Source organism: Talpa occidentalis, unplaced genomic scaffold (assembly GCF_014898055.3).
Source record: "Talpa occidentalis isolate TD23 unplaced genomic scaffold, MPIMG_talOcc4v2.1 talOcc4.5, whole genome shotgun sequence".
Taxonomy (NCBI): domain Eukaryota; kingdom Metazoa; phylum Chordata; class Mammalia; order Eulipotyphla; family Talpidae; genus Talpa; species Talpa occidentalis.
In genome coordinates, this window is record NW_023604861.1 from 94,350,010 (window position 1) to 94,372,062 (window position 22,053).

Consider the following 22,053-nt stretch of genomic DNA (forward strand, 5'->3'; position numbering starts at 1 on the left):
ATTTGGATGAAAGAGGACAAATGGTGAAATAAAGGTGGTGAATAGAAAAATGCTACTAATGAAACAAAAGAAACCACAACTAGCTAATAGATGAAAAATTTGTGTGATGACTGAAGAAGAAAGCAACAGATAGATATGACCTGAAGCACTCAAGAAGCCATCCTTTTACCCACACTCAATTTTAACTTGTTCTTGCTTTTCTTGTTGTGCAAGGCGAGATGCAACTTCTTCAGGTGGCCGTTCCCTTACAGAAGTTGAGGATGCTTCCTCTTGCAGCAAAAGTAAATAAGAGGAAATCAAATTTCAGCACAGAATTTCAACAGCTAAGAGGGATACAGGTTTCCCCTGTCTGAAAGTAGGATATTTCTGGGAATGCCAATTTTTTTTCCATATAAACAAATGGTAATAGCATTCCTAGAGCCCAAAAAACAAACAAACAAACAAACAAACCCTCTACTAAATCATACCAAATAGAAACGCTCTACTTTTGGACACCAGGGGAAACCTGTATGAAAACACCATTGTTTGTACTTGCCAGCTTAATCAACTGAGGGCATTTTTCTGATAAGTTTAAAAGCACATCATCAATGATTCCAACATGAAGGAATAAGGAATTAGCCCTTTAACCCCCCGTTCTCAAAGATTTATTTAGACTTGTAAATTTTAAAAATTCCCCTACCAAGGGTGCATACTTAAAGCCAATATATGTTACATAGTTTCTGCTAGGATTTTCACGGTTTCAGTACTTACATTAAAGTATTGATCCATTTCAGTTAATTTTTCTAAGTGGTATAAGATATGGATCCAGTTTCATTCTTTTACATATGACTATCCAATTATCCCAGCACCATTTATTGAGACTGTCTTTTCTCCATTGAGCATTCTCAGCTCTCTTGTCAAATATTAGTTAATCTTATATGCTTGTTTATTTCTGAGCTCTTGATTCTGTTCCATTGGTCTACTAGCGTCTTTTATGCCATACCATGTTGTTTTGATTATTATAGCTTTATAATATAGCCTGAAGTCAGAATGTGTGTCATCTCCATCTTTGTTCTTCCTTCTCAGGGCTTTTCATATATAGGGGTTGTCTTGGCATTAAATTGTTTTGATAAACATGTAACTTACAAACCCACAAATAAAAATAATTAAACTACCTGAAGTTGTAGGCTTGGGTTTTCCTTCACCAATTTCAGGGTGATCAGTTTTTATAAGTTCCTCAAGCTGAACCGCAGGGGCTGGGACGGACAGTGAATCACCTGCTGCAGAAATAATTTGAGCTGCCTCTGTAGGTGCTATAAATATGTTACTCATGATGGTATTTATGGTTTTCTGAGTTAACAGAGCAATACATAGGACTCTACTACCTACAACCTATTTTGTGTCATTCTCCTTAAAGACACAAATGCAAGTGCTTCCACTATTCAAACATACAAGTAGATTAAGGGTACAGTCTACTGCATACATAAACCCACAAGATGGACATGGCTGGGAAAGCATAAGAGAAAAGAGTTTTGTCAGCATCCACCTGCATTTTAACCATCACTATTCTCAGGCAAATCTTCCAGTAACACTACTCAGGCAAGTCTTCTAGTAACACTACATATCAGAAATAGAAGAACAACTTACAATAACATGGTAAAATAGTAAAGTAAAAAGTATAGTGAAGAAGGTAGATAAAAGAAATAATCAGAAAATATTTAATTGCTTTGAAGAGATAAAAGAAGAGATGTGAGCAAGAAATGGTGACAGTTTTAAACAAGAAGAAAAGTTCACAGTAAAGACAGTGAGTTAGTAAAGAACAGAACTCAGCATTTAGAAAATTATTTCATGGATATATTTTTTAAAGAGAAGGTTAAAAATATCAAGAGCTTGTCAAATTACAAATAAGTTTTGATATAAGAGAAAAAGAATAATTTCTACAGGTGTAACAGAGGGGGGGAAAGCAAATTTTAATAAAATGAAGGTACCATTTTAAGAGATAAAGCTGGATTACCATAAAAGTCATTGACTGGCCTCTGTTCTGCCTTGGTGCCTTACCTACTGTCCACAATAGCTAGTGATTTTATTAAAATACAAGTCAAATATCAAACCTCTGGCTCAAAACCTTCCCTTCCTATTCCATTCAGAATATAAAGCCAAACAATTTACTTTGGCCTCCAAGAACAGCCACAATAGGCTTTCTGCTCCCTTTCTGACCTCATTTACTACTGTTCTTCTCTCTGTACTCCAGCTTCTCTTGCTCCTTGCTACAATATGGCAAGTCTTTGTATTTAATCTCTCTGTCTAGAATGCTTTCCCCAACAGCTTTTTACATGACTTAATCCCTTATCTCTTTCAAGTCTTTGAAGAGACTCCTCTTTCAAATGACACTCCTAGGTGCGACTTTCCTAACACACTCCATTTTCCTAACACACTCCTTTTTCCTAACACACTACACTTATCACAGTCTGAGAACATATTCACTCTACCTGTGTATTTATATGTACGTTACATCCCTTCATCCCACTAACAATAGTCATTGTTTGTGTTTACTTTTACTATTTCTATTTTACTATACTATTTTTATAGTTTGTAATTATTATATATATTACATTGAGTACTATATCCCCAATGCCTAGAAGAATGTTTGGCATGAAGTAAACAGTGACTATCTGCAGAATGAAAGTAAAGTGATTCAATCAAGGTCAAATAAAGAAGTTCATATGTATACTGAATAGGTTAGTTAGGTTAAGTGCTGTAAGTTAGGGTGTGGCCAAAAATAGGTACAGATCAAGATACTTTCATCACTATGAATGAATAAAGGAAAAAGAACTTATGAAGAGATAACAAAAAAGGAGGTAGGAAAAGAATAAACTTAAAATCTAAAGAGGGAAAAAGAGTAAGAGTCAGAAGAAAGAATATATAAAATCTATTGCGGGAAAGACAATTCTTACATTACTTTCACTCAGTAGCTGTTCACAATAAAGCCCAAATGCATATCTGAGTCAATGCTCCAAATAAAAGTCACCATGACAGTTAATACTCCTTCCATAGGGTGAGAGCAAGAGACCAGAAGAGTCCTTCATGAGGACTCTTATTCAGGGGGAAAATTACATTAAAGCAATTCACTTAGCTAAAATATTAACAGAATGATTCTAAATTCAGGTACCTGTAAAAGCTGGAGTGTCTCTCTTTTGGAGTTGTGAAGCAGGCTGTTTAGATTCTTTCTTTACCTCTGATACACTAGAAATTTTTAGTGGACCAGATTGAATCTTGAAAATAAAAAACATTTAATATTTCAGATGAAAAAGTTTTTTTTAAAAAAAAAACAAGTAGCACATAATAACTTGCATTCTTTCAAGTCTTTCAGACCTTTAACACAGTTATTAACACTCTACAACATAATGTAGTTTATTAACCAAAATAAGAAAGGCCATATTAGAAAAACATAGTCCAAAATAGTCATTCCTAACAAGCAGTCCACATTTTAGTAATAATAAAGGTTTCTTTTAGGGCAATAAAGTATGTGATGTATGACTTTCCTGTTAAACATCATTCCTTAACATACACAACACTGAGAAGGTTATTTCCCTTGGCTTTCTAAATCAAATTATGGTGCCTTCTAAATTAAGTTATAAGCAAATGATTTTTAGGGGCTCAAGTAAAAATGAAAATTCATTGTTTAATTTCCAGGTTTCATGCAACTGCACACTAAATATGATACAATTGTGAGTAATATCCACTTTTCTTTCTCTATTATCGCCTGCCTTAAATTTAAGACACTGTTCATCAACAGGACTGCCAGATGATATGCTAGAGAAAAATCACTGAGTAACAGAAATGTTTTCATTTGCCACTAATGTTGTCCCATTTTTTTCCATAACTTGACAGTGGGACTCACTTACCTCTAAGATGACTACTCAAATATACTGAACTTTGTCACTACCAGAAATTAGAAATACATGCATTTTTTTAATTAAAACTTTGTTATTTTTAAATCATGAAATACATGCTCACTATAACAAGCAAATAAATCAAGATATATCAGTGATTTAAATTTGCCTCTTTATTGCTTCTTTTACTTTCAGTACTTTCAGAAAGTTACTGGTAAGGGCCTCAAATCAACACCTCTACCCATGAGCATAAACACAGGCATATATATATATATATATATATATATATATATATATATATACACACACACACACACACACACATATATATACACACACACATATATATATATACACACACACACACTTAATTTTTCATTTCTTAAAGCAAACTAAACAAGGTTATATTATACAAATTACTATGTAACTTACTTTTTTTCTTTTAACAATATCTCGTGGACATTGTCTTCCAGGTCAAGAGATTCTTTTTAGTTCCATAATATCCTAATTTATTGTATAACCTAACAGTTGCAAATCCCATATTTTGGTGTGTTAGTCCCCTATTTGGGACATTCAAGATGTTTCCTATTTTGTTTTATTACATACCCTTACCCATATAACCAAAAAGCACTATAGTATATGTAGAACAGTTTGTCACAAGAGGAACTGCTGAGTCAAAGGGGTGGTATATTTTTAAGGTATTAACTGATGATCAACTGACACTCTTACATTAAATGCATGTGCATGATTGTGCATAAATTGTGCACAAGCACAAGCATAAATTATGATTGTGCATAAATATAATCTAATTCCAGACTGTAATTCCTGCATTTCTGGACCAAAACTTTGCTGTCTTATTACACTAGGGTTTCAGTATTACACTAGGATTATAACAAAGTCAATATATGGAAAAGCACGTCCCTCTGACCCCGCCACCATTCCAACACCTTTCCAAAATGTTCTTGGCTAGTCTTGTACATTATTTATTTTTTCACACAAACTAAAATCATCGTCTGGCTCTTCAACTTTTAGGAAAATCCATTAGAATTTCTTTTTCTTTTTTTTTTTTTTTTTTTTTTTTTTTTTTTTATAGAGGCATGCTTTATTTATTTGTTTGCTGGTTTGTTTGTTTTGTTTATACATGCACTGGGTACAGTCAGAAGCGCGGGAGGGTGAGAGAATTCACCAGAGCCAGAGCGGGGAGCAGAGCAGGCAGAAGGACCGAAGTACACTGCTGAGGGGAGCAGCGGGCGGCAGGAGAAGTCTGCACGCCATGTGGGACCCTCCTCCGGTGGCCGGGGAGCAGCCGGGGATCGAACCGGCGCCACAGAGGCCGCGGGCAGCTTCGCAACCCAGCGCTCAACCGCTGCGCCACCGGGGAGGCCCTAGAATTTCTTTTTCATTTGCCTGTATATACAGACACACACACACACATCGTTAAAATGTCATTCTTTCAAATATATAGCTATTTAAGAGAAATATGTGAAATATACATGTATTTGAGAGAAATGACATTTTTATGCTATATTAAATCCCATCTGGAAATTATCACCACTTAGGCAGGTCTTGTTACATATATCCATCAAAAAGGTTTTTAAATTTATTTTCTCTCAATATTTGTCTGCACATAAATAATTATGTTGACATTAACAGGGTTACCATAAAACAAAATGCATCATTTCTAAATGCAACAATTTGTTAATAGTGCACAACAGTAGAAAATGCTGAAGGAATGGTAAAAATTAAAACACTGACATTGTAATTCAGAAATGAGAAAATTCACTTTGGTCTGTGTAGTGAAGGATGCAGGCCTTCTAGAGAAAATACTAGTAGACCGAAAATAAGTCATTCTGGGTGTAAGAGCACCAAGGGAAAACTCATGCAAATCAAAGGCACCTTTTAGCTCTCTGCTTTAACCAGGCCCTTGAACAATGTCTGGTTCATAATAATCACTTGATCAACATTTGTTGAACAAATGAATGAATGGAAAGCACAGGCATACTTGTAAGGTAAATGGATGTGAAGCTAAAGATTTATGTGCAGGAACATTCAGAGATAAGGCTGGAAAAGTAAATAAGAGTCAGACTGCCAAGGATATTGAATGTCAGCTTAAGGACCACAAAGACCATAAACTACAAAAATAGAAGAACCAATGGTGAGTTCCTAGGTTAACATTTAACCACTCTTGGGTTCATCTTCCTTACTCAGAAGATAAGACAATCTCTAAAGCCTCTCTAGTTTTGGGTTTTTTTAATTCCGTGATGTTCTGTTTTTTTAAACCACAGGAAGTATTTAAAAATTCCTGATAAGTGACAACATGAAAATATCATGAAAACATGACAGTATTTTAGATGGCACAGATGATACAAGAGATGAGGCAGGAGTTGGGAATAAAACAAGGTTTTGTGGAGGAAGAGGAACAGGTCAGTTTGGAAACTAATTTGGATATGAACATATGAAAGTCAGAAACAGGACAGGAATAGTAGTAATGCAAGAATCAGTATTTAGCGACTCAACAAAATAGGATAGCTAACAAAACATGAGCAACTATGAAGATGAACCCAAGAATTCTAACTTAGATACTTTAACAGCATGGCAATATCTTTAATTCACACACACTCACACACAAAAGCAAATCAGGATTAAGTTTAAGTTTTGAAGTATTGCAGTATGACCTGCCAAGCTAACAAAAGTGGAAATGTTCTACAGTGTAACCAAAGTGGAATGAAAAGAAACCAAGGCTTCTGAGAGAGATAATAGAGTCTATCTACAAAAAATGACACATGAATTCATGTCAAACAAGAAAACAACAGTATTATGAACTATTGACCCTGACTACAGGGTTCTAGAATAGCTTCCAATTATTTCTCTTAGATCATATAGTTTTTTGGTTTTTGTTTTTTTAAGATTTATTTTGATACAAGAGCTGGGGTACAGGCCAGAGGCGGGGGAGGGTGAGAGGATTCACCCGAGACAGAGCGGGGAGCAGAACAGGCAGAAGGACCGAAACACACTGCTGAGGGGAACAGTGGGTGTGACAAGAGAGGTTTGCCACGCCATGTGGGAATCTACCTGGCAAGCCGGGAATCAAACCAGCACTGCAAAAGCTGCAGACAGCTTCACAGTGTGCTCAACCTGCTGCACCACCACTGTCAGTTGCTCATCAGTTAATACCATAAAAATATACCACCCCTTTGACTCTCTTGGATCATATAGTTTAAAATAAACCCAAGATTTTAGAATGCATCCCTAAGATTCTGCTCCTTCTCCAGTGAGGTGGTAAAACTGCCTCCCTCAGCCAGCACAGATTTCTAAGAGCTATATGGAAGAACAAATGATATAGAAGACTAAACATTTTGAAAAACAATGTTGTGAGGGAGGGGAACAGAGGTGACTTGCTTTCCCAAATTCGTTGCTGTAGTATCAGTCTTTAGACCATGCTAGCTACTAGAGTATACATGCTTATCCATTTGTCTAAGGAAGAAGTGATCAACCACGACCAAGTTCAGCATAAAGACATATCCAATACCAAATACAAAAGCCCATGCTCCCTTTTGTAATTTTTTTCCTGCAACTGTCTGAATAAAGAGCTACTCATGATTTTTGTTTTTTTTTTAAATTAAGCCAGATGAGGGAAAAACTATCCAGGATATTAACATCATTCCATCAATTAGTATGTTGCTAAAAATTCTGGATCTTTTTTGTGGTCTAAATGGAGCCACTACTAATTTTAACATTTGGATTCTGTCACAACTGTTCTACAATTGTTTTTATTGTTGTATGTTAGTTTGATTACCTTTATATAGAACCCTCTCCATCCACAGAACAGCTAGGGTTACCTCTGCCTGAGCCACCTCTTTCATTTACCCTTGTGTGCCACACAATTACTTTATGTAGTGTGTACTAAATGAAAGTGCTTATAACAAACACCCCAAAAGGATAAAAATCCAATTCTACAAATAATCAAGAAAATATGACAAACTTATATATCTGGCACATTCTACTGAATTATACAAGATATTTTCAAGGTGAAAAACTGCTTTTAAAAGTATTCCAAGGGAATAGTAGAAATATTGTTTAAACTCTTACCGGCTTCTTCGGCACTGGAACATTGTAAGGTGGAGAACCAAGAATCATTTCAAAAAGTTTGTCTGAGTAAGGTATGGTTTTCTCTACACTTTCCCGAAAATGAGAGTCCCATTTGGCATATAGGATAGTGCCACCAATACCTCCACCAACAAACAAAAACCCAGCTCCAGCAATTTTGCCAGCAGATAACCTAAGTGAAAGAAACAGGAGACAAATTTATATTTCTTGACTCTCCTAAACCTACTTCCCTACACTAATGTAAAGATCTCAAAGATCTCTATAATTCCTACTTCTGTATCACTATTTCAGATCACAGTGACCAATAATCAGCAGTTTCAAACAGGCTGCAATAGAAAACACCACCATTTATTTATGGAAAATTATTTTAATACAGTAATAACTGTATTATTTTAATAATTAATTAAATTATTACTGAAAATTATTTTAACACAGTAATAACTAGGCTAGGGAGAAAGCAATCAACTCTTTAACACTTAAAATTCAAGATGATCACAATCATAAAAGTTCCTTTAAACCCCAAAAAGAAATAACCACTAATTTTCAAAGCTCCTCTCCCCTTAATTAAACATTTCTATAAAGCTCCTCTCCTCTTAATTAAATGTTTCTGTAAATATTTGCCAATACAACAAAATAAACCCTTTAAAAAAGTGAAATAATATAAATAGCAAACAGAACAAATATTTTTAAATTACAAAGTGCTGAATTCTGGATATAAATCTATTTCCCATCCAACGGCAGAAAGCCAAGAGCAGAGGGATTTACTCTGAATGCCATCCAATTACCAAAGAACCAAAATGAGCATCATAACAAATGTTCACCTAAAAATAAACAATGCTACAGATATTTTACAGCAAAGGATTTGTATCCCTTAACAAAAAGGTTTTAAGTAGTTATTCCAATCCTATAGTCAAGGAAAATACATAAACACACACACACACACACCCCATAATTCACAGTTAAAAGCTGTTTACAGAGAGACATACAACATACCCAGAACTGCGTGAAGTAGAGTATCTACGGCATGTTCGTATTGGACGGAGGACAAACTTCCCACAGAGACAACTCTAAAGAGGAAGGAAGAAACAGTTAAAGGAATCTGGGAAGTTTTTAGGTTTGATAATCACCAGAAGTAATATTTTTATTACAAATGTCTTCATTAAACAAAATATTACTTTCAGAAATCAGTTTACCATGAAGTGTATTTATAGACTCTTAAAAACACTGATGCTTCCTGCACCTCAAGGCTCATCTGAAATTACTTTTAAGATTAAAAAGTTTTGGGCCTCCCCGGTGGCGCAGCGGTTGAGTGCTGGGTTGCGAAGCTGCCCGCAGCCTCTGCAGCGCCGGTAAGATCCCCGGCTGCTCCCCCCCCCTTACCGGAGGAGGGTCCCACATGGCGCACAGACCTCTCCTGCCGCCCGCTGCTCCCCTCAGCAGTGTACTTCGGTCCTTCTGCCTGCTCTGCTCCCCGCTCTGACTCTGGTGAATTCTCTCACCCTCCCGCGCTTCTGACTGTACCCAGTGCTTGTATGTATGTATGTATGTATAAATCAATCAATAAATAAATAAATCTTTTTAAAAAAAAAAGATTAAAAAGTTTTATCAGACTATGATCATTTAGCACTTATAGGTGTTGCATATGCTCATTATGCAACATTCTTGGATGGCTGAAAAATATGTCAACAGAGTAGTAATGAGCAGTGCATTAGCAGGTACACACGGGTTCACTCAGTTAAATTTATCCAGAAAACTGTTTTCGATCTCTAAGATAATTATGTAGCTGATCAATTCCTAAAGGCATTCATCTAAATGTAAAAATTCATTCTAGGTTTGTTCTAGTGTATCATTAGGCTAAAAACCAATAGTTTAAGAAAAAAACAATGTTGTAAATGCTCAAGAAAATAGGGCCTCCCCTGGTGGCACAGTGGGTTGAGCACAACGCTGTGAAGCTGTCAGTAGCCTCTGCAGCACAGGTTCGATTGCCACTGGCCAGGGAGAAACCCACATGGCGCAGCAGACCTCCCCTGCCCTGCCTGCTACTGCCCTCAGCAGTGTCTTCAGTCCATCTGCCTGTTCTGCTCCCCACTCTGTCTCTGGTGAATCCTCTCACCCCCTACACCTGTAGCCTGTACGCCAGGTCTTGTATAAATAAAAAAATAAATCTTAAAAAAAAAAAAAAAACTTGCTCTCCATGTAACTATCTTTATATAAAAGCAAACAATCAGAGTAATGCTTTGTGATTTGTTTTAATCAAAGTAAAACACATTAACTAACTCAATGCTTCTTAGCAATATGGGAATCCCTTAAATAAAACAAACATGCATGTAGATATTATTTAGGAAGATTTCAATAAACTTAAAGCCATTCATGGCTATCAATCTGAAATTACAAATTTATTTCCTCCATAAATAGTCATACTAAGTAAAAAAAATCAAACTGCAACGAAGAGGGGAAAAAACAAAAAAAAAGCTGTCTCTAGGTTATGTGATGAAATTGTACCTGTAGAAAGTTGGAAAAACACAAACTTCCATTAAAAAAAAATCTTAAGGATTAAGGAAAATACTGAATATATCACATGATTGGGGGCACCTGAGATGACTCTAGAATTACAGTTGTAATTTACACTCTATTCACCAAAGTCCAGAGGTAAATGTCAAATCAATGTATTAACACATTTGGAAAATATACTAACAACAGAGACATTTCACAACAAGCAAAGTAGCTACAATGAGAAATTTTAAAGTATTCCAATTATTAACTAGCATGTAGACTTCTCAACATTTAGGGATGCATTTAATAGAAAAGGGTGTTTTCCTATTGCTCTGTAAAATAAGTAGTATGAAATTTAAAACAGAATTCCATCTACTTTCTACAACTCCATTTTGTTGATTAAAGGAGGAAATTATTAAAGCTATATTTAAGATAGTAGCTTTTAACCTCTATAAGAAAGTAATCAGGGCAAAAGTTAAGATATTATTAGCAGTGGGTATTTAGCTAATTAGAATATCAAGCAGCAAACACAGTAATAAACTGACTCCAGGTACTATAGAACCAAATTCAACACTAGAGTTTCAGCATCCTAGTTCACGTCAATATTTATTTTTTAACCTACTTCTTTATCTACCTTTTCTTTTATCTTGATTATCTTCCCTTCCTTTGATGGAATATATTTTGACGTGATTGTTAAATTTAAGTTCCCAGTAGTGAGTAAATTTAAAATTTAAGATCAAAATTCAAAAGGTTTTACTTAGTTGCACACAGAGTGAAGTGTCACTAGTTAAGTCTGTTCTCCAGTTACTCAATACCCTCTCCAAAGGCAATCAATATTGCTGGTTTCTTGTGCAGAGGTATTTTATGACAGAATTCCTGATACTTCCCCTTCACACAAATGATAACATAATTACACTAGTTCTGTACTTAAGTTCATTCAATAATATACATTTGAAATCATGCTATATCAGTACATGAAAATCTTCTTAGTGCGTTTTACAGAGATTAAGTATTCCATTGTATGGATGTCACTGCATGTGAAGTTACTGAACATAATTAACCAGTTCCTTTTGACGGAAGTTCCAGTTTTGTCTATATTTTTGTTATCACAAATAATGTCTGAAAACCATAATGATTCTATCAAGATTCAGAAAGGGGTTTTATGTGAAATAGTGATTTTTATATTGATATTACTATTATTTATTTTTTAGATCACATTGGCTACAACACCACTTATGACTCAGAAACATGGGTTCACACTCTTCAGATACATGTTACCACACCACACCACACCACCACCAAGGTCTACCATAGGCCCCTGGGCTCCCTCTACTGGCTCTTGATTTCAAAAATTTAAGTATTCTACTAAATGCTCATGTCTACATAGAATTAGATGTCCAATATAGAGGTTTAAGTCAGAAATTTTTTTTTTCTGTTGTCAAAGTATAAATCCTCATACACCATAGCTTAGTTTTGCTTTGTTAAAAAAAAAAAAGATTTAAGTGTCTTTTAATTCACAGGTTTTCCCTTCAATAATTAATCTTTTGAAGAACCTGGGTTGTGTTATAGAATTTTCAAGGGATGATAATCAATGGATTTTGTGGACAATATAATTTAACATATCCCTGTCCTCTGTTATTTCCTGCAAACTGGAGTTGCAGCAAGACACTTGTTCAGATTTAGGTTTACCATCTTTGGCAAGAATTTTAAATGGTATATTCTTTATCATTAGGCACAAAATGATTGCTAGTCTTTCCTTTGGATGTTACTAATGGTGTTGATGAACAATTTTAGATCCATTAATTTACTAAAAGTTGTAAAAGATGGTCTTTAATTTTACTATTTTTCATTTAGTATATTATTTCTGGGGCCTCCCCTCATGACGCAGCGGTTGAGCGCTGGGCTGCGAGGCTGCCCGCAGCCTCTGCAGTGCCAGTTCGATCCCCGGTCTCCGGAGAGAGTCCCACATGGCGGGACAGACCTCTCCTGCAGCGCCCGCTGCTCACCTCAGCAGTGTATTTCATCGTCTGCCTGTTCTGCTCCCCACTCTGGCTCTATGAATTCTCTCACCCTCCTACACTTCTGACTGTGCCCAGTGCTTGCATAAATAAATAAAATCTTTAAAAAAAGAAAAAAAAAAAAGATTATTTCCTCTCACTTAGAATTTGTTTACTCAATCTTTTTTTTTTTAAAGATTTATTTATTTATTTATTTATTTATTTATTTATACAAGCACTGGGTACAGTCAGAAGCATGGGAGGGTGAGAGAATTCACCAGAGCCAGAACAGGGAGCAGAGCAGGCAGAAGGACCGAAGTACACTGCTGAGGGGAGCAGTGGGCGGCAGGAGAGGTCTGCGCGCCATGTGGGACCCTCACCCAGTGGCTAGGGATCAAACCGGCGCTGCAGAGGCTGCAGGCAGCTTCGTAACCCAGTGCTCAACCACTGCGCCACCGGGGAGGCCCATTGTTTACTCAATCATTTTCATAGGAAAGGCAGGATAAATACTTGATCCTCTTTCAACTAGTTTTCCTCTGATGAGGACCAACTTGGGGTTGGGGGGGGAGGGTTGGTTTTTATTTATTAATTGTGGCAAGGTGTATTTCCCAAAAATTGTTACAGTTCCCATCTCACATGCTTTTCTAAGACCCTTGCAACCTCACTGGACCTCAAGAACCTAACAGAGTCCAGAAATTCTTAGAAGTGAAAGATAATAAATACTGTGTTATTTACAAACCTTTTATTTTTATTGGCTGTATAAAATCCTATCTATATATTATAAAATAATATATAATGATGTTGTTATTTAATACAACTAAGTTTGCGATGATTTGTTATAAAGCTTAACCAAACAGACGCATGTACCGAGAAGTGAGTGCTGCTGAGAACAAGCATAAAGCCTGTGGTAATTACTTTGAGGCTGGGGTTGGGGGTGAAGTTGGAAGGGCCTTGAAGAAGCTGGACAGCCTTCACAGAGGCCATTTGTGAGAACTTAAGGAAAGTGAGAAATACATTTTTTGGAATCTGGTTGAGAAAGAGATCCCTGTTAAGTAGTGGCAGACATTTAATCAAAACTGTCACCTGTGAAGAGATATGATAGAAGAAACTGATAGTTTTTTTTTTTTAAAGATTTATTTTGTTTTATTTATTTATTTATTTATTTATACAAGCACTGGGTACAGTCAAAAGCGTGGGAGGGTGAGAGAATTCACCAGAGCCAGAGCAGGGAGCAGAACAGGCAGAAGGACCGAAGTACACTGCTGAGGGGAGCAGCGGGCGGCAGGAGAGGTCTGTGCGCCATGTGGGACCGGTGGCTGGGGAGCAGCCGGGGATCGAACTGGCGCTGCAGAGGCTGCGGGCAGCTTTGCAACCCAGTGCTCAACCGCTGCGCCACCGGGGAGGCCCAGAAGAAATTGATAAAGGGATTTTAAGACTGTTCAAAAATGACAATTGGGGGCCTCCCCTGGTGGCACAGGCAGTTGAGCGCAGCACTGTGAAGGAGTCCACAGCCTCTGCAGCACCAGTTCGATCCAGGCCGGCCGGCAAGGGTCCCACATTGCACAGCAGACCTCTCCTGTCGCGCCCGCTGCTCCCCTCAGTGGTGTATTTTGTCAGTCTGCTTGTTCTGATCCCTGCTCTGTCTCTGGTGAATCCTCTCACACTCCCACACATCTGGCCTATACCCCGGTTCTTGTATAAAATAAATAAATCTTAAAAAAAAATAAAATTTAAAAAATTAATAAAATTTAAAAAAATTAAAATAAATGACAATTGGATTCTTTCAGCACTGTATAATAAGGATAGAAATGACCTTCAAAACAAACCAAAAAACTATTTCACAAGTAAAATTCAAAAGAAATATAAAGGAATCCAGACTTGGTAGATTAAAAAAATAAAACTATTTCTCAGTCTCAGTCTCTCCATTTGGCAAAGATCTTATAGATTTCAGAAAGCTTTAAGGAAGTGCTCATCACACTTTTTACATGAAGACACCACATGTAGGTATTCCAGCCAACAGTACCAGCTGCAGCCAGTATCAACTGCCTGGTATGAGAGTGAGGAAGCCTTTGAGATGACTCTAGCCCCAGTCACTGTCTGGCTATAAACTCATGAGGGACAATGAGCCAAAAACTGTCCAGCTGACACCAGACAACCCCCAGAAGTGAGTAAGGCAACAAACCATTATTATTCTTGAGGTGGCTTGCTGGATAGTCCTAGCCAACCAGAGCAATATCTTTAAGAACTCAGATTTAAACAAATAAATATATTATCACCCTTTAAGGAAACTCAAATTGTCCCATGTTTGGCCAATGGAAGTCACAAATCATCTCAAACTTAGTTGTATTACGTTTGTATTCAGGTGTATAATGTATACTATGTTAGGTATTAATTATCTTAATTATATTTTTATCTTTTTAGTTTGGAACATCACTTATCCTATACATCAAATCATCCTCAAACACTTGGCAGCAAGTTTATTTTTTCCCCATGTGGTAAAATTCACTTACAATTCCACTACTTTAAAATTGCTTTTATGAAAGTACATACTATTGCTACTACATTAGTATCTGGTTTTGCTAACAAAAAGAAATCCAGAGGATTGTTGCATCTATGGTAAAAGGTGAAAAGCGAAGACAGTGTTCAGTGTTTTGGCGCAGTCATTACAGAAGCAGTATGCACCCCGAGCAGAGAGCAGCAAGAGGGGTGCTGCCAAGCTCCTTCCCTGGGAGCTACTTTATACAGACTGTGTATTTATTGTTATCACTCCTGATTTTGCTAAATGCTAGTATTATTTTAGGTTTTATGTGTTATTTAATTTGGTAAGTTATTTTTTGGTTCTGGGAACACTGAAGTAGAACAAAAAGGCCAGCCTCACCAAGCAAGAGGGGATTCTCTAACTGTCTTTGGATTGGAATTGCACCATCAGCTCTCCTGAGTCTCCAAGCTGAGGGCCTTCAGACTCAAACTGCACCACAGGCTTTTGTGGGTCTCTGCATATTGAGTCCACCTACAATGGACTTACCAACCTCCACAACTGCATGAGCTGCTTATAATTCATCATTCCATCTATATACAAATCCTTCTGGTTCTGTGTATCTCTGGAGAATTTTAATAAAACAGAGGTTCTAAAACCTATGGCTTTTGTTTTGTTTTGTTAAAGGAGGTCACATCCATTTAAATTAAGGAAAATTCAAAGAAAACACTTATTCTTTCATTCAAAATGTCCTATTTTTACTGAGCCTCTATGAGGAACCATGGACACTGTAGTAGAAGGTAACAATAAAAACATGGGACACTTCTTTTATGAAGATTATAATGTGAGAAATAATAATTATGTCAGATAGACTGGTAAGAGCTATACAAAGTAATAGAAAGTAGGGTAGAGGGCTTCCCTGGTGGCACAGCAGTTGAGCGCTGGGTTACAAAGCTGCCCACAGCCTCTGCAGTGCCAGTTCGAGCCCCAGCCGCCAGGCAAGGGTCCCACATGGCGCACAGACCTCTCCTGCCACCTGCTGCTCCCCTCAGCAGTGTACTTCGTCAGTCTGCCTGTTCTGTTCCCTGCTCTGGCTCTGGTGAATTCTCTCACCCTCCCGCACTTCTTACTGTACCCAGTGCTTGTATAAATAAATAAATAAATCTTAAAAAAAAAAAATGATTTCTTAAAAAAAAAAAAAGTAGGGTAAAGAACAGGGTGTTGCAAGGAAGGGAGGGTGTGGTCAGAGGTCACTGTAGACAGGAAGGCTTCTCTGAAGGGAAAATATTTAAAAATACGTGAATGAAGCCAGTGAGCTAAGCAAAGATGTATGGGAAGGCTTCACAGCAAAAGAAATAGCAAATGAAAAGGCTTTGTGCTCTATATCATAAGAATAGAATGAGGGAGATTATATGCTCTATATCAGAAGAATAGAATGAGAGAGAATGAGATCTACAAAGAGCCAGATCATAAAGGAGATGGTGTGGTAAAGAGGTTAGTCTGAATTTTGTGGGATGTCACCGAAGGACAGGACATGATCTGCACACTTTTTAAAAAGGTCTTTATTAACTACTATATAAAGAACTGACTCCAGGAAGGCAACAGTAAAAGCAGGGATACATTTAAAATGATGAGGCTTAATGGAATAAAAAGGACTTTGACAAGTGGATTATTCTGGATAAATCTGACAAAATCAAACAAGCATTTAGAAATCGGAGTATAGGGCCTCCCAGATGGCTCAGCAGTTGAGGGCCGGGTTGCGAAGCTGCCCACAGCCTCTGCAGCGCCAGTTCGATCCCCGGCTGCTCCCCGGCCACCAGAGGAGGGTCCCACATGGCGCGCAGACCTCTCCTGCCGCCCGCTGCTCCCCTCAGCAGTGTGCTTCGGTCCTTCTGCCTGCTCTGCTCCCCGCTCTGGCTCTGGTGAATTCTCTCACCCTCCCGCGCTTCTGACTATAAACAGTGCTTGTATAAATAAATAAATAAATCTTAACAAAACAAAAACAAAAAAATTATAGAAATCGGAGTATAAAGCTCAAAAGAGGAGACCAGAAAGTAAATGAGTATATAAAGTGATGGACAACAGTGAGCGATCTACACCTCCTATTAGAATAGCCAAAATCCAAAATACTGACACTACCATATGCTGACAAGGAGGTGGAAAACAAGTGCTCTCAATCATTGCTGTTGGAAAAACAAAATGGCACAGCCACTTTGAAGATAGTTTGGCAGTTTCTTACAAACCTAAACCTACTGTTACCATCTGATCCAGCAATCACATTCCTACCCAAAGGAGTTAAAAACTTGTCTACACAAAAACCTGCATACAAACATTCTCAGCAGTTTTATTAATAACTGCTAAAACCTGGAAGTAGCCAAGGTTACCTTGAGTAAATAGAGAATGGGTAAATAGTGATATATCTGGACAATGGAATATTATTCAGCATTAAAAAGAAATCAGCTATCAAATCACTCACACACACACACACACAGAAACTAAGGACATTTTACTAAATAAAGCAGCCAATCTGAAAAGACTACATACTGCATGACTCCAACTACATGACATTCTGGAAAAGGTAAAGTCATGAAGAGTAAAAAGATACGTGGCCCAAGGGGCTTGGGATCAGAGGGTAATGAGTAAGGAGCACATAGGACTCTTAAGGACAATGAAAATACTCTGTATGATACCATAACGATGGATACATGTCATTATACATTTGTCCAAACCCATAACCAAAACAATATCAAAAGTGAACTCTAATACATAAACTGTGACCTTTGGATGATTATGAACCCGGGTTCATCAACTGCAACAAATGTACCACTCCGGTAGGGGATGTTGCCAATAGGGGAGGTTATGCATGTGTAGGAGCAAGGGATATGTGCGCACACGCACGCACACACACACACACACATCTTTGTACCTTGACCTCAATTTTGCTGTGAACCTAAAACTACTCTGATGGGAAAAGAGTACCTAGGGGGATATATTCAGAAGTACAAGGAAGAAGCAGACCCAAAAAAGGAAAACAGCAGAGAAATTAAAGCTAAGATGGGACCCAAGATACCATGGAAGAAAGTCCAAAAGAGTAGAGTTTTATAAAACAACAAAAGCAAATGTTGCAGAATAATTGAGGTGACAATTAAGAATAAACCAATGACTTTTACAAGACATTTCAATGAAGGTAAAAAAATCTTCCTTGCGAGCTAGAAAAGAGTTCAATTTTCTTCTATTCTCCTAATTGGGAACCCAATATAGGGAAAATATTTTGAGAAAGGGAAGGAAAAAGTAATTTTGAACTTTAGAGCAGAGGAGAGAAATGAATGACAACCATAATGTAAACTGAGGGCAGAATAAGGAGATGTATGCCATGAAAATAGGGCTGCAAAGACAGACTTCAACAGTTCTGGCCTACAAGGCAACTGCTTCCTCCATCCTTTTAGTCCTATTTAGCAACGAGGGTAAGTTGACTTTTTTTTTTTTTTTTAACATTTTTAGAAGCACAGGATTATAAGGAAAAGGAGAAAGGAAAAAAAGAGGCACCTGCATAGTCACAGGTGGGCAGGAGAGCACTAATCAGCTGACTTTAATCAACAGGGAGGTTATACAGGTGAGTCTGCTCTAATCCTATAAATCCTTTAAATCTGGGTCTGGAAATCAAAATCAGAGAAGTTAAGAGATTATGAAGTTAGAGAGACAAGATACTGGGCGCCTGCAAAAAAGCAAAAGTCCATGTTATGAACTTCAGGGAGCCTCTCCAAACAGGCTAGATAAAAGTCAGCAAGAAAATGGGGCCTCAGGACTATAGCTGCAAGGAACTGAATTCTGCCAACAAACTGCATAAATTTTTAAGAGGATACTATGTTCCAAATGAGAACCACAGCACAGCCAACACCTTGATTACATCTTTATGTGACAGTGAGCATAGAATCCAGATCACGCAGGCCCAGAAATGTTTAGATAATATTGTTTTAAGCTGCTAAATTTGTAGTATGTATTATGTAGCAACGGAAAACTAATAAAGACCCACTTTCCTATGGAAGAAGCTGCTTCTCCTATCCTGACAACCGATGAGGATATCAGCAAACTTGAGGGGGGGGGGGGGGAGAAACCCTTTGACTTTATGATTCCAAAATCATAAAGAGATTCTGGAATGTCTAGATGTCTACAGATTTTGCTCAGTTACTTCTTGAGTCACAACACCTGTTAAGCAATACAACATTTTACCAAAATATCAATTTTATGAAAATTATGAGCAATGAAAATAGGACAGCTTTACTTCTTAGAAAAGTATTCAATAATTGTGCAAAATAAATGTAGCTGAGTGTGTAGGTTCCCTGAATGTTTGCCCAAGTTTTGCCTGCGCCTGGAGACAGATGCTCAGGCACAATGGGCACAAGGTCATGACTCTTGTTCGTCCTTAAGTACCAGGCGTTCTGAGTTTCATAAACTACAATCTTTCTTCCACTAACGTCTAGATTAAAAATAGCGCAGAGGTACGAAAAGGCAGTACCACCGAATAATTACAACCTTGACCCATTAAACGCGGCCCCTAGCAGTCCCAGCAACTCCTTATAAAAATAGATGCAACCAGCCAAGGCTACGCACGTCCCGCTGGGAACTGTAGTCCTCGCCCCTCGACCTTCACCCACTGGCTGCGGGAAACCTATCAAGAGCCCAACCGGCGACCCGAGCGCCAGGAGCCCCGATTGGTCCTCGACTGGGGCAGCGCTGGACTGATTGGACGACACGCCCTCAAGGCCCGCCTCCCCGCCGCCTCCGCTCCACACCCCACCCGGCTCCAGCAATAACCCTCCAGTCATCCCCGACCGCCGGGCTCCCGAATTAACTGCCCATGGGCCCGCCCGGGATTCGCGCTGAGGGCGGCCCTGAAACACACCTCTGTCCCGGGGCCCGGCCACAGCCATAACCTCCCCCATTTTCCATTGATTGCCCGCACTTAGCTTCCTCACGCGCGCTCTCCTAGCGCCCTGGAGCTCACCTGAGCGGTGGCGGTCACGCCGTATAACTGACAGACCCGCAGCATCTCCGCCGGTGGACAGCGCGGCTGGTGTATGCGGGAGCTGCAGAGACCGCGCAAGCTGGGGAGGGCGTGCGTGCGTGCTGGCGTGCGTGCGTACGTCTGCGTCCGAGCCGCCCCTCCGCTCCGATCGTACCGGAAAAGTAGTCAGCGCCACTGCGCACGCGTAGCTCCGCTCTCGGCTCCCGCCGCGGGGAGAGGATGGGCTCGCTCCTGGCGGAAATGGAAATTTCTTCTTCCGGGTCGTGCTCGGGCTTGCGGTCCTTGGTTGCTAGTGCCGGTTCCTGGAACTGTAACGGAAGGAGGGCGTCGGAAGCTGTGACTCCGCGCCCCTCAGGAACTGTCAAGTAGGTCTGGAGACTCAAACAAGAAGGCATCTCCACCGTCTGCCAGCTGGATTTTTTGGTAGAAAGGGATCGATTTGGCCAAAGTTATGTAAACAACGGAGTTGTTTCGGTTTGCGTGTTTCATTTTACAGCCCTTCACGAGCTCTCCTGATTTCTGGAAATGGGGTGAACGTAACACTCGAGAGAACTTTGGGCGAACCGTGTCGTTCACGTACCTGATAAATGCCAGAGCCAAGATAGGAATCCAGATTGTCCGGACTTCAAAGTTTCTATTCCTTCCAGATTACATTATACTGCTTTGTTCACCAAGTTTTTTATTTTATATAACTTAGTCTGCAGTCTGTGGGATGGGTTGAAAGATAAAGTTAGTGCAGAAACACTTCGAAATATTCTATCGAGTCTCTACTCAATGTTATAACATAGTATTCTATATTATTAACACTAATGGTCTTAACACAATATCATAAAAGCTAAATAACTTGTGCATCTGTTGTGTTTACAAAGTACTTTCAAGCCTTACCTAGGTGACAGTGTGGTGTTCTCTTGATGGACAATACTATTAATACCATTTGTAAAATGGAGACATGAATGAAATTTATCTCAAGTCGGATATTTATGTTTGTATATGTTCAGTGCTTTTCAGAATATTTTAGTAATTGCATAATACTCTTATAATGTGTTATACATTTTATCTCCAGCAACTAGCAACCACCAGAGCAGCCTGCCATATTTTTTAAGTAATTGTAGTAATTGAATTGACATCTCCGCCCATTGTTTTCATGCTGGGTGATAACAGTGTGGTGACTTTTCTAACACCTAGGCTGTAAACCTCTTGCTATCAGTGACTTCCTCAGCTTCTAGATCTCAAACTCCAATATTTCCATAGTTTCCTGATCTCTCGTCTACTAAGTCTTTATCCTCCTCATGCAATTCCTGAAACTGTTTTGCTTTAAAATGAACTCTCTGAAAGTAACTCATAAACTGAAATCACATCACTCCCTTGTTTAAAAATTTTCAGTGACTGGGCCACCCTGATGGCGCAATGGGTTAAGCACAGCACTATGAAGCTGTCAGCAGCCTCTGCAAGAAGGAGTTCTGATCAGTGATTCCCCCCAGGGAACTGCCTACATGGTGTAGCTGGCCTCTCCTGACTCGCTGGCTGCTCCCCTCAGCAGTGTATTTCAGTCAGTGTGCCTGTTCTGCTCCCTACTCTGTCTCTGGTGAATCCTCTCTCTCACACACACACCCCACCTCTGGCCTACACCCCAGCTCTTCTATGCAAAAGTAAATAAAACAAATCTTTAAAAAATAAACCAGTATGTGGTGTAGGCAGAATAATGATCCCCCAAAGATGTCCACATTCTCCTGTGGAACCTGTGAACTTGTTAACCTTATTCCACAAAAAGTGTTTTTGCAGATATGAGTAAATTAAGAATTGAGATGGGAAGACTATCTTGGATTATCTGTGCACCTAGTATAATCACAAAGGTCCTTACAAGTAAAAGAGGAAGTCAGGAGGGTCAGAATCAGGAGCAGTGACATGGTAGCACAAGTTAGTGATAACTAGCTTTGATGATGGAAGGGAGCCCACAATCCAAGGCTGTAGGCAATCTCTAGCAGCAAGGGAACAGATTATCCAGGAGGAACACAACACTTGATACCTTGATTTTGGACTTACGAAACCCATTTTGGACTTCTCTTCCATTGAACTATAAAA

At 38.7% G+C, this 22,053-nt stretch overlaps 1 protein-coding gene across 11 annotated transcripts in view; it reads right to left on the reverse strand.

Annotated features, from left to right (window-relative positions):
- IMMT (inner membrane mitochondrial protein) overlaps window positions 1-20,094 on the reverse strand; it is a 38,789-nt gene extending 18,695 nt beyond the window's left edge. For 2 of the 11 annotated variants that reach the window (XM_037527768.2, XM_037527766.2), the window contains exons 1-6: window positions 19,951-20,094; window positions 8,973-9,046; window positions 7,962-8,151; window positions 3,149-3,251; window positions 1,155-1,259; window positions 174-269 (exon numbers count right to left, since the gene is read on the reverse strand). In XM_037527768.2, the coding sequence (XP_037383665.1) occupies window positions 174-269; window positions 1,155-1,259; window positions 3,149-3,251; window positions 7,962-8,151; window positions 8,973-9,046; window positions 19,951-19,995 (613 nt within the window). In that variant the 5' untranslated portion in view covers window positions 19,996-20,094. Of the gene's footprint in view, window positions 1-173; window positions 270-1,154; window positions 1,293-3,148; window positions 3,252-7,961; window positions 8,152-8,972; window positions 9,047-19,478; window positions 19,498-19,556; window positions 19,591-19,950 lie in introns of those variants that run through there. The other 9 variants (XM_037527765.2, XM_037527764.2, XM_037527767.2 and 6 more) reach the window with 8 other exon arrangements.
- Window positions 20,095-22,053: the final 1,959 nt, after the last annotated feature.